Source organism: Thermobia domestica, chromosome 15 (assembly GCF_964235325.1).
Source record: "Thermobia domestica chromosome 15, izTheDome1.hap1.1, whole genome shotgun sequence".
NCBI lineage: Eukaryota > Metazoa > Arthropoda > Insecta > Zygentoma > Lepismatidae > Thermobia > Thermobia domestica.
The window spans coordinates 23,859,899-23,873,320 of NC_137468.1; the positions used below are offsets into that span (position 1 = coordinate 23,859,899).

At 34.9% G+C, this 13,422-nt stretch overlaps 1 protein-coding gene across 4 annotated transcripts in view; it reads left to right on the plus strand.

Moving 5' to 3' along the window:
- Positions 1-13,422, plus strand: part of LOC145672120 (tumor protein p63-regulated gene 1-like protein) — a 55,834-nt gene that overhangs the window by 25,771 nt on the left and 16,641 nt on the right. The window contains exons 4-5 of one of the 4 annotated variants that reach the window (XM_081741398.1): positions 2,907-3,065; positions 13,100-13,254. In XM_081741398.1, coding sequence (XP_081597524.1) covers positions 2,907-3,065; positions 13,100-13,254 — 314 coding nt within the window. The remainder of the gene's footprint in view (positions 1-2,906; positions 3,066-13,099; positions 13,255-13,422) is intronic. The other 3 variants (XM_081741399.1, XM_081741400.1, XM_081741401.1) reach the window with 3 other exon arrangements.

Genomic DNA, 13,422 nt, shown 5'->3' on the forward strand with positions numbered 1-13,422 from the left:
GGACACAGGGATTGTGGAAACACAGCACGGTCTGTGGGATAACCTATGTGGTCCGAGTGGAGAGCACCAAACTCGAGAGCGAAGGAATAAGTGATTATTCTGGGAGGTGGACTGGGTGGCGTAGTGGTTAACGCATCGACACAGTATGTCGGACGTCCCGGGTTCGAGTTCCGGTCCAGTCACTCACTTTTTTACTTTTTGTACGTTATAAACAGATCCATTAGTCTTCAGGGCACATCTGGAATTTGATTATAATTGAGATCGCGTAGTGTGCGATATACAGTATTTGAATATAACTAGAAACGAAAAAAATGGAAAGTGAAAGACAGATATTAAAAGTCAAGAACAATGTTCATTCGGGGTTCTTACAAATCTGGAAATCAGAGAAATACTGGAAAAGACAGGGAAAACGAAATAATATGAAAAAGTAAAGGAAAACGGTACTTAACCTGGAAATCAGAGAAAAATGCGGCTTTTGCTTAGGAAATTATTTTTTCTTTTCTCCCCATTTTGCTCATTTGTTGAGATAAGCCAGTAATTCAAACACTAAAGCCCAAAGAAACAAGTCTGAAGCAGTCAGTCTAAGTAATTGTGTTACTTAGTAATACAGTTTAACTTCCTTTTACATTTTAATGTTTTGTGCAATAAACTTGTTATTGTTGCTAGCTTTCATGTAGTTCTACTTAGCTCTTATCGGTATTTAACATCATTTAGCATTGCTCTTTTGCATTTTTTTTTTTTTTTTTTTTTGTTTGTTTGTTCATTTAACAAATAATTTTTAAACAATTGAACAAACGTATGGAAATTACAAAATTGGCATGAATAGCTGTAACAATATTCCCCTCCCCAAATCTTCATTATGTCATATCTTTTAATACTTGCATATGAACAAATGAAACACTCCTTCGGTATCCTGTTTTTATGAAATTTGAGAAAAAATTAAAATATCTCGCTAAAGTAATTGTGTTTTCTTTATTTACTACATTTTTAGAAGTTCATCTCTTCTTCGAAATTTACTGAAGCAATGTCTTGAAACTTTGTGAAAACCCTAATAAGCAGCTAACTAGTTGAGAAGAAGAATGGTCAGTTTCTTAAACAATAACAACAACATAAAAAAATAATGTGTATTAACTTGAAGATATCGTATAAAATTTATTCAGTAGCGCAAGTACCAATTCTTAGGTCAGTTTACATGTTTTCTTATTCATTGTTATTAACCAAGCATTTATTTAGCTCAAAAACTGGATCTTTATCTTATTAAATACCGCGGGTCAGGGAAAGTGGTTGGTCTGGTGATCAGTAAAACATCAGAGGAAAACGTAAAAATTATCTTGTAAGAACCTTGTTATTACATTTTAGTTTCCTGCTCATTATCCTCGTGTAAGCGGTATCGCCGTGAAAGTCTTATCTGTCCACTATGTAACGTGGACACATTAATAAGTAAATTTCCCAGCGAAGTGATTGTCTTAGCGTTGAAGAATCTTTCGGTTTGCGAATGTAAAGCTCCCATGTCAATTATTATTATTATTATTATTATTATTATTATTATTATTATTATTATTATTATTATTATTATTAATAGTAATAGTAATAATAATAATAATAGGAGGAGGTCCTTCTCTCTTAAGTTCGGGTCTGGAAATGTTTCTTCCACGCTTCTCGATCTTCAGCTTCCTCTGTTAATTCCTAATATTTTCTTCTATTTTTCAAATCATTAATCAGTTGTATTCTTCTTTCTACTCCTTATTTTCCTTCCATCTTTCCCTCTGTGGCGTTATGAAGAAGACAGTCTAATTGGCCCTTCTACGAAGAATATCGGATAAAAGCATCTTTCTCTCTTCTACTCGTTTTAAAACACCTTCCTTTATTAGGTCCGTCCACTTTATGTTCTCCATCTTCCTCCAACACCACATTTCGAAGCTTAAATAGTAGTAGTCATATGTTATTAGATTTAGAGATCTTGCAGACATTCCATTGGAGTCTTTCATCAAGTCCACCTGTTCAGCTAATCAGAATCTGTTAATTTTATTTTTTCCGATGACGAGGTTAAGAGGTACTCCAATTGAAAGTACGTAATTAGTAGTTAAGTAATTGAGTAATTGGAGCACATTTGAATATATTATAAACTAACCTGGATAATGTTCCTTTTAAAAAGAATTCTTGTCTATATTTCCAGTACCTCCCACGGATATTTTTCTCCGGGGCTAAGGCTTGAGAATATCTTGTATACTATTATTCACATCTTAATGTTCTAACAAACAGTGGTGTGAAAACATGTATAAACTTTCATTGTTATAATAGTTAGTGCACTAACTCTAAAAGCCACCTGCGTTGTATTTTTTTTTTTTTTTTTTTTTTTTTTTTAAATAAAGTCTAGTCCTGAGATGATCTATTTTTCACATGTCTTCCAACCTCCGTAAGTTTAAATCCTGCCACTTGCTAGTATTCCGTTCCCGGTTAACCAGATAATGTCAGCACAGTATAGAACCAAACGTATACCCTTTCTTCTGAGTCTCTGTCTCTACTTAGCCCTGTTACACATACCTAATAGAATATTGATAATAAAAAAAATAAAATAAATAAAAAAAAAACCTTCAGCACAACAAATTGGAGTGATTTTGTTTTATATCAAGTTGTCATAATTATTGATAGAAATTATTTTCTTTTTCTTCTTTCTTTTCTTTTTTTCTTTCTTTTAACAAGACTAACTTTAACATATGCTGAGGAATTTCGTGAACACCCTTTTTAACAGTTCCTCCTTTATTGTTGAACTTTATTTGAAGCAGTGTTGCTTGTATCCTCCTTGAGAACGTTGATTTTGAGTGCTTTCTTATTTTTGTACATGGTATGTGTACATATCTTGGTTTATCTTGGTATACGTCTGTGTGTGTGTATGTTCTTTGTAGAAGAATCAACGGCTTGGCAAGCGGGGTGGTCACTGTTGTTAAAGGTTGTCTGTTGAAGCCTTTGCAAGAGAGGTGGGCTCGAAACACGGAGGCAGGAACGAAACTTGATGCTTCCGAGTTCTGTTCCGCTACTTTTGACTACTTGAGCTTTGAACCAAGGTATGGAGTATTGGTCGTTTGTTGATGCATGACTCGTTTGATATTGTATATACAGTTATTACAAATTGCTGTGGGCTGCATTAAATTTGGAATTTAGTTTATACGCTTGTTACTTTGTAGTTGAAGATTAACTGTGCTTGTGGTGTATTGTGTGCATGCTGATTTGAAAGCACCATAACCATTTGATCTTTTAAATTATGCTTAAGGTAGTTCACCTTCACGCTCGTTATTATTTTATTTATTTATTTATTTTTTGAATAACTTAAAAAAAATTTTATAATCTTGAAAAGTGTAGAATATTTTATATTTATTTATAAGATTGATTGAAGTGAACTATTATGGTTATATTGTGCGTTTACCTATGAATAACATTGTTTAGAGAGATATGCGAGAGGTATCTCAATCATAGCCATAACCAACTATTTCTTAGAAATCTAGACATCGATAATCTTACACCAATATCTATGGACATTCTGTTTAGAGTGAAATGAAAACAATTAAGTTTCGGACAATTATATTTAATGCATGTTGTTAAACGTTTATTCATATCTGTGAAAATGGTCCAAGAACCGTATCATACCAAGGCATTCACAAACATTATGCAAGTACATACCTTATTTGGTGATATTGAATTCTCAGATGGTCCTTAACTACAAGCTCTGTTGACGGCACACTTCACGGTGCAGACAAACTATAACCTCAATATTCAGTTCGGATCCAGGTTGGATACAGTATGTTTTTCGTATTGAAAGTCTAAAGTCTAATGCCACGACTTAGATATTTCAAGTGGTTTTGCTTCTCGACTAATGCAGAGATCAGCTACTGTACTAGAGGCGAAATAGTAGGTACATACAGTATATCTACAGGAATATACTTGTATAATTATGTTTGTGAATGCAAAACTTACACGGTGACGTTGTGTAAGGTGGTTGACATCGGTACGTGGAAACAAATTCAATGACAGAATCACAAAGGAGTTTTACACACAAAGAAGTCCTAAGTTAATGATAAAGGAGTTTGGAAATATCCAAAGTTTCCTTTCACCATCTTTTGCAAGTCATTTTAAAGAGTAATGAACTAAAAGTACAATTACGGACAAAAGTGTAACGTAGTCCTTGACACTATATATGTATGAATTATATTGACGGAATTCCATGCGCATTAAATCGTCACACGTTTTATTATTATTATTATTATTATTATTATTATTATTATTATTATTATTATTATTATTATTATTAAAGTCGTAAGTATAGTTACAAACCCATGTCATAGTCTTTTCTAAGTTGGAAATGATTATTTTCAAGGAGTTTGTTTTACCAAGACTTATATACGAGAACAATTCGAAAAAGAAGAAAAAATCTCCGTTTGCGCATGTGCGACAAATGGCTGGGAAGAGCGACGTCAGTCCTGTGGCGCTGTGTGCAGTAGTTCAGTAGAAAGTGAACAGTGGAAGAAGAAGGTTGTGTTACAGTTCACTTGTCCGTTATAACAATTGCAAATGAACGCTACAATAGAAAAACTCGCCGAATGTGAAGCGCATGCGGTAATACGATTTCTGAATGCAAAAAAACTTTCGGTTGCTGCGATTCATTGGTGGTGTTCACGGACCAAACGTGATGAATGAAGGTGTCGTACGTGAGTGGTGTCGCACGTTTAAAATGAATGAACCGACGTGCACGATGCGGCGAGAAGTGGGCACCCATCTGTAGTCAGCAATGAACTCGGCTGCACCTCTTCAGGCACACGAAACAGTGACTTGCGTTGCACCGCTTCGACAGTGACAATGCATTTCACAATGATGTTAGTGGATAGCTTCATTCCCAGACGGGATATGTTTTTACAGAAGGAATTTCAGACTTTGTAAAATTACGCCAAGAGCCTCAATTTGAATGGTGAATATGTTGAAAAGTAATGTAATGTAATGTTGTACTTTTCTAATGTATATAATACAAGTTCTGTATCTACGAGTGTATATCATTGATAACCAAAAGTTTTTTTTTTTTTTTTTTCTTTTTCGAATTGCCCTCATAGTTACTCTGTACATGTATCCGTCCGTCTGAGAAAAAAAGAAAAGAAAAATCTCGAGAACTGTTGATGAAACACTACCAATTTTGGTCAAGATGTAAAAAGAGTTACGAGTCGAATTCATTGCTGAAGGTGATAGTCACACCAGAAGTTGTAGAAATCAACCATTTTCGGTTTTTACTTTGATCATATAAAGCCAAAACAATAATAGATAGCGAGAAGCGATTTAATCAATTGATTAACCGTCTGAAGAATATATTTAATCTCTTTCTTTAACTCTCTGCTAACACCAGAAGTGATAGAAATCCATTACTATTTCAGGTTTTAATGTTGATTTTCAAGAAGCAAAAATGATAAGGGATAAAAACGAGAAGCGGAGTCGATTTAGCGCTCTAAGAATAGGTACTGTCTTCTCTCGTAATCTTCCATTCAAACCGTAATTGGTAGAAATCAACCATTTCCGGTTTTAGCGTTGGTCGCCATAGAATAAAAACGGTAAGAGATATTGAGAAGCGATTTTCTGCAATCAATTAAGCATCCCAAGAATATATTCCATCATCACTCTAATCTAAGAAATTACCGCTTCCGGTTTCAATATTAATTGAGAAAGTATCACGTTGTAGAAGCCAAACTTTTTCACGTGATGTATCCGTGACACTGCTATTTGTTTAAAATTGTGATTTTTGTCATCGATGTTATACAGGGTGTTTCAAAATGAATGACCTGATTTTAAAAGTCCATATGTATTGATAAAAACATACTACAAAAATGGGATAAATTGCAAAATACTTACAAAATCTCCAAGTTCTAGCTATGGTATTACAATTGCTCTATGTGTCCACCAGCAGTAGCACAAAGAACATCTAGACGATAGCTAAATTCGTCATATATTTTACAAATATATATCTGCAGTTATGGCAGTTCAAGGGGGGCGCAGCGAGGGGCATTTGCCCCCCAGAGTTTGAGATGTACATAGATTTTATCAATAGAATAGTAGTAAATCAATGAAAAACGCGAAATTTTACTAATATCAAGGGGTCTTCCCCCCCCCCCTCCAAAGCAAAATCTGAAATGACGCTCCTGTGGCAGTTGTTATTGTTCTTTACTTATTGGCGATGCCAACGACGAATATTTTTAGGTGCAGACGGATCAATGCCAAAACGCCAATGCTGAACCGAAATCACTGACTCAGTTTTTGCAAACTGCGGCACACAAAACATCTTTTGTTGAGCGGACGCCATCTTACTTCTGACTGACTGCAAACTGAGAAGACGTATTGACTGACATCTAACGGCGATTTTCTGAAACTAGGTCATGTCTATTCAAACAACACTTTTTCCTTACTGGCACGTCCCATGTTCCGTAATTATTACCGTTCAAAATCAGGTAATTCTTTTTGAAACACGGTGTATATATAATTCTGAGAAGTGTTAAGGAATAGAAACGACCTTTATAGACTCGTTGCTACGCTAACCCCTAGTTTTCTAACAAAAATTTAGGAAGTGAGTGAGTATCTACAAAGTGCCGTTAAATAAACTAAGAATGGTTCTTTGTCCTTTTCTGATAGGCCAGAAATTTTGATGGACAGGTTATGACGTTATAATTGTAGGAAACTCGCATCCTTACATTATACGGAAGATCTTGCAATCGAATTGTCATTTCGTTTAATAGTATTTTATCGATATTATCTGGTTCACTTTATAATATTTTTATATACTTCTTGAAGTTATTTTCTAGAATTAAAAGGAAAAATATGGGATGAACGTAGCAAACAGAAAAGTTTGATGAATGAAGTGTGTATGAATTCATTTTCCAGAAACTGTAAGTTCCCTCATGGCTATATGGTTAGCATACGCGTCCTCGACGGCGCAGGAGACCCGAGTTCGATTTCCGGCGGGAATTCATTTGCTTCGGATCCTACGTTTAAGCTGTAAGTCTACGTCTCATATAGCCTCTTTGCTGAAAGGGATGCTAAACCCCAACTCAACCAACCAAAGACTTATACATTGGTGAGCGTTTGAATAACTGCTACAATATCACCTTTTTTGTAAGTTACAGGAAAGTGTACTGACCTATAGTATATATTGAAATTATTGATGTAAGAGATTGACGGTATTGACTTTTGCTGGTGACTGTACCAGAAATTGTATCGTATTGATCTAGGTATTATGTTACCAAATATTGCATAGAGAGTGCAGAGTACAAGTTATCGTTATTAGTTTAATATTGATAAAATAATGTTGTCACATAGATACATTTTAAATCAAAATTATTTATTCTTTTCTAAAACTTAATGATAATCCAAAGGAGTCGTCTATCGGCAATTGACCACATTATCCATGTCGCCGAACCAGAACAAACTTTAGTTATTCTTGCTCAAGTGAATGACTTGAGACGGCTACTCCAGGGGGTTAAAATCAAAAAAAATGAGGCAAAGCATTATCAATATGCAGACTAACGTTGTGCGTACGGTATACTCCATAAGAGGAGACCACGTCAACAATTAGCTAAATGTATCATAATAATAAAGAAGTGCATTTCCATATGTGTGTTTATTTCGCCCCTTTTCGCTTGTACCCTACTGCTTTTTTCACATAATTAGTTCATTCAACTGAATTTACCGTCTCTTGCAATCTCTGTTGTATATTTGAAAGTTACGGACTTCTGTAGGTTATAGGTGTAAAACTTCGGAGATTCCGTTAGTTATTACTTAAGTTGTAGTCACAGGCAGTGCAACAGGAAATATACATATCATGAATAGAATGTGATTTACTGCTGTGGATGAGCAGTGGTAGAGTAGTAACAATTCGTCTGTTCATTGCCTCATCCTGTCATGGAACAACAGACTTGTGCTCTCTTTCTCAACGTAACTTCTTCTAGCAGGACTTAGTGTACCATCAGCAGAAATCGAGAGCAGTAGAAGCGCGGTGGCTCAGTGGTAGAGCGTTCACCTCCGGTGCTTGGGGTCCCTGGTTCGATCCCAGCTCGCGCCGTGTAAACTTTGTGGTGGACAAACACCGTGCTCCTGAGTTTTCTCGGGATTCTTCCGTTTCATCCCACTTTCATTCCACCATCTCTCATCATCGTCTCCTTTACCCTAACCGGCATAACCGTGGGACGTAAAACTGAAAGATTTCATTTCATTTTTTTCATATACGTCTTGACTGACAACGAATCGTGCGTACATGGTAGCATACGAGAAAGGCTAGTATTACGTCACGCGATCAGAATCTTATTACAGTACTTGTGACTTAACAAAATCAATATCATAACATCAACTGGAATTACGAATTACTCATAATTTAAATATCAAAATATACCAACAAACTTGGAAAGCTAAGTTCAATTCATTAGTGGTATGAATAGGTTTTTAAGCAAATATAATTATTATTTCACAGCATATTTATGAACTGCTATAAGCTGCAGTATGTAAATTACAGAAGATTACACTATTATCATGGATTAATTAACAATCAGGGATAACCTCCCTATTAAATAAATCTCTTCGCAGTTTTAACCTTGTCTTCATATAGTTTACTAACCTTAAAATGGTGTCATAGTGCCAATATTTAAATAAATGAGACAGTGACACCATTTTAGACCAACATACATACTATTCGAAGACATGGCTAACACCGCGAAGAGATTTATATAATAGGTAGATTATATCTGATAATTCCTTAACATATGCTATAATACCCTTAAAATAGCTTATTCTCTTTTTTTCATCAATAGTGTATTAAAATCAAACAAAACTAGATTACTATTCTAAGTTTTAAAGTATATTAAACATAACTGAACTTTCAAAAAAATTCAAACAAACAGGCATTAAAATTCGAGCTACTTTTGCCACTTCTCAGATATTGCACAAGAATTGGCATTTCGAAACGAATTTAAAAGTTCAGGGAAATCATGAAATTATTAATGTTACACAAATATAGAAGTATTGCACACAGAAGATTGTATCGCAGTAATAACATCGCAGTATTAGTAAAATGGTATTGTTGCAAATTAAATGGGTGAGCCATATAGCCCTGCACACGAATACATGCATAAATCAGTAAAAATGAGAAGAAAACAAACACCAATACAGTGAATTAGGTAAGAAACATGAAAGGAAAATCCATTAAAAAGAAAAAGAATATATGTAACAAACAGGGTCCTTACAAGAAACGATAGACAGTATCATGCGTTCGTTAATAGATGGGTCAAGCATGACGTATTTCCGCCCGCATTATTTGTTTCCAGTAGGTTGCAAACACATTAGCTACATATGGAACTTACAATAGTAATGTTTTGCATTGGATTTTAAATATACTGAAAGAAAGAATTATAATTCTAGAGAAAAAAACTTTAGAGAAAAAAAAAAACTTTCAAGAGCAAATGGGTCAAAGATAAGGTAGGTAAGGAAGTGCAGTAACATGAAAATAAAGCGAAATACACGTTAGCATATGCTTTATTTACCTAGCTTGTTTGGAGTCGAAAATATGAATTTCGGAACCTTTTTGCTGAGATTGACAGCAAAAATGACGAAATTACTTCACTCATCCATTGGATGCGTTAGAAGAAAGCAGTTGATGGCAATGAATCTGATTTCCGTTTTGATGGCTCGTTACAGCCATAATTATCATCGCAATCTGGACCAGTAACGGTGTATTAGAAAATCACAAACAGCTGATCCATATTCAGCATATATTATTTGGCGCGGTTTATTAACTGAAGACTTAATTGTACTTATTTTTTTAAAAGCATAACAATGGGCAATAACAATAGCCACCAAATGCTACTGCACGATGATAACGACGTTTCTATGGCCAGAATTTTATTGATGCAAACCCGTATTTACATAAAATGTATCTAAAATTGCGAGAAAATTAACTTCTGGCAAACAGCCATGATAACCATTTTTCCCGTATATAAGTACAATAAACAATAGTATTTGTTATATTAAAAGAAAAAAATTCTTTGTTCTAGCTGTGTTTCATTTACACTTTTCGTCCTGTAACTCTTGTTTAAAATTTCTGTAGTGTGATCGGATCATTTTGATTTAGATTTTTATGTAACATCAAAAAAGGCAACAAAACTGTTCCTAATACTTATCGAGCCGTCTTTCGTATGTCAACTTCTTATAAAATTATCCCAAACTTTATTAGCAGGATTGACTTCATACCCAGATGAAATTATTGGAGATTATCAGTGCAGATTTAGGCGAAATCGATCAGATATATTTATCGTTCGCCAAACACTCGAAAAGAAACGGAAATACGACACCTCGATAGATAAATTATTTATTGACTTCAGAACGGCTTAGGACTCGGTTAGGATTGAAACATTGTATAACATTCTTACCAAATTTGGTATACTTAGAAAGCTTATTTAGATATTGAGAAGTATTTGTTGAAATGAAACCCAAAATAATCTCAGTAGGAAAATGTCCACGAGCTTTCACACCGAGAAAGGCCTGAAACAAGGAGAAGCGTTGTCGCCATTATTATTCAGTTTTGTTCTGGAATACGCTATCTATATTATAAAAGAGAACGCACAAATCCTTTGTTAGCTCATCACGCTAATACGGCTGAACCAATTTCTTTTATTTTTGGGGGTTATTAGGATTTGGACCAGATGGTTTTTATCATATCACTTTAATTTTTAATTACCAGTGTCTTGAGATAATTGACCATTCAAGTGTCCATACGTACAAATCCTTTGTTATTAGTTCATCATAGGTAAAAATAAACGTATTTATATGCAACCCGCATGACCGTGTCACTCGGCGGGTTAACATAAATGACAGGCGCTATAATGTTAACATTTACTGCAATTTGAAAGCGAAAAAGTAAAAATTATCTAAGTAACAAAGTTTATTGCGTTCCGGGGTGACCGCAGCGAAGCGGGGTGAACGCTGCTAGTATTATAATAGATAAAATTAAAGATAGCAACCAGGACCTAGAGCTGAATGGTATTCACCAGGTTATGGCTTATGCTAATGATGTCAGTCAAAAAGGAGATCATTTGAGGATGATAGAAAGAAATTCAGAGATTTTATTAAACGCCTACAGGAACATGGGTTCAGAAGTAAATCAAGAGAGAACTAAATATGTGGAAACTCGTCGTGACCGTAATACTGCAAATGATGAATACATATATTAAGTAATACTTGCGATAAAGTGGACACTTTCAAATATCTGTAGGGTCAGACCGAAACCAAGTAATACCTTCGACAAAGTGGGCATTTTCAAATGTGTACAGGATCAGACCAAAACCATATCCGTGAAGAAAGTAAATGTCAACTAAAAGCAGAGAATTTGTGTTATTAGAGAACGGTGGCTCAATGGTAGGGTGCTTACTTTAGTGCGTCGAGTCCCTGGTTCGATCCCCAAGTAAGTTTGTAGTGGACAATATCGTGTCCGTGGATTTTCTTGGGGTACTCCCGTTTCCTCTCATATTCTCATTCCACCAATTCTTTCGTTATCATTCAGTTGCCTAAATCATCCGTCTCCCTTAAGCGTAATAGGCATAATCATGGAACGTTAAACTGAAATATTTATTTGTGTGTGTGTGTTACTAACCAATCCAAACTCATTTATCTTCGTGAATTCTCTCGAAAAATTTGACGCTTAAAATGTATAAAACTAAGACATTTACTTTGAGGTAAAAACACAGACTAAAAATATTTGAAATAAAATTCTGAGGCGAATATTCGGACCCTAGAGGGACAGGAATGGGAAATGGCGGAAACTTCATAGCGAGGGATTGCAGAACTTCTACCGTTTACCTAACACTGTTCGAATCATTAAGTCTAGGAGGCTTGGGTGGGCAGGCCCTGTAGCCAGAATGGAAGAAAGTATAAAGGCTTTCTAAATTTTAACTAGAAATCCAATCGGCAAATGACCATTAGGAAGACCTAAGTGTAGATGGAAGGACAATATTAAACTGGATCTCGCAGAAATAGGAATCCAAAGTAAAATCTGGATCGTGTTGACTAAAGACAGAAGTCAGTGGAGAGCTTTTGTGAATGCGGCATTGAGCTTTTGGGTTTCATAGGCAATAGAGTTAGTTAGTTATGTAACATCAAGTTATGAAGGACAGAACTAACTATTTACATGGGCTTCTTATATAGCTAGATTTGAATCCGGTGCAGTTGGCGGAGCACAAACTGCCATGCAAGATTACTTCGCACAAAACATATCTTTAGTACTTGGATCGAACTAGGTTCTCACCATTTTTTGATTGAAATGCGAAACCTAAGAAGGGAAGGGAGAGTTTCATACACACCTTTAAGATATTTCCTTCTTACGAAGATTATACGTTCAGCTAGTGTCTTCTAAGAATTACTTCATGAAAATTATACCTTCGAAAATTATTTTCGCATAACATTTTTCACATGCAGCCAGTTTTGTAGTATGTCTTATTATTGCATTTTGACAATGCTAATTGGATCTCTGAAGCTCAGTCAGTAATGTTCGGAACCTTCGCCGCCATTCACTTTCTCCTGACTTCCACTAGACAGTAATATTTATACCATTACCACAATATGACCTGTCCACCTACCATTCCTAATACTATCACAGTAAACATTTTATCAGTTCTAAACTTTGTCTTTCTGTTTTTTTCTATTTTATTATACCTTGGTCATTAATGCTAGCTAGAAATTTGACAAAGTAAAACAAGTGTCTGCTCAGTTAATGTTCATGGACGTGTTAAATCAAATAGGGAGTCCAAAGTAGTCTTGTTCAATTTTCAGAAGGTTCAAACTCTAATACTTTATATGTCTCTTTTCCTGTAAGTTTATCATTTGCGTTGCATGCTGTTTTTGTAGCTACATTTCAGCAATTCTTTTATAATATATTCTGATTATTAGGGTGTATTGAATACGTCTGAAACTGTTGTATCGTCTGGTTGATAAAAGTGTAAATACTTTAAATTAGTCTTAGTATTATGTAGGGAAATTTCCCGCCTAAAATTACTGCTTAGAAAACAACACAATCTTGTATGTTTTCACTTAGTGATGCTGAGGCTGGTTTCAGGGCACGAAATGTCCAAGGAATCCGTGCTATGTGGAACAAAGGAGAGCCTTTGTCATTTACGAAGAAATGGAATCCTTTCAATAATGAAGTTCCTTGGGCCACTTACACGTCTCACCCATTGTTGTGGCACAAAGGTAGGTTTTGAAATATTTCGGTGATAAACTTGTTTGTTTCAGTGTAAAACTATTAATCAACGTTTTTTATTATTATTATTATTTGAATTTGAATTTATTGATAATAAAGACCACAGCCGAAGCCAAAATGGTCATATGTACAATAATATACAATAAAAGATTACAAGA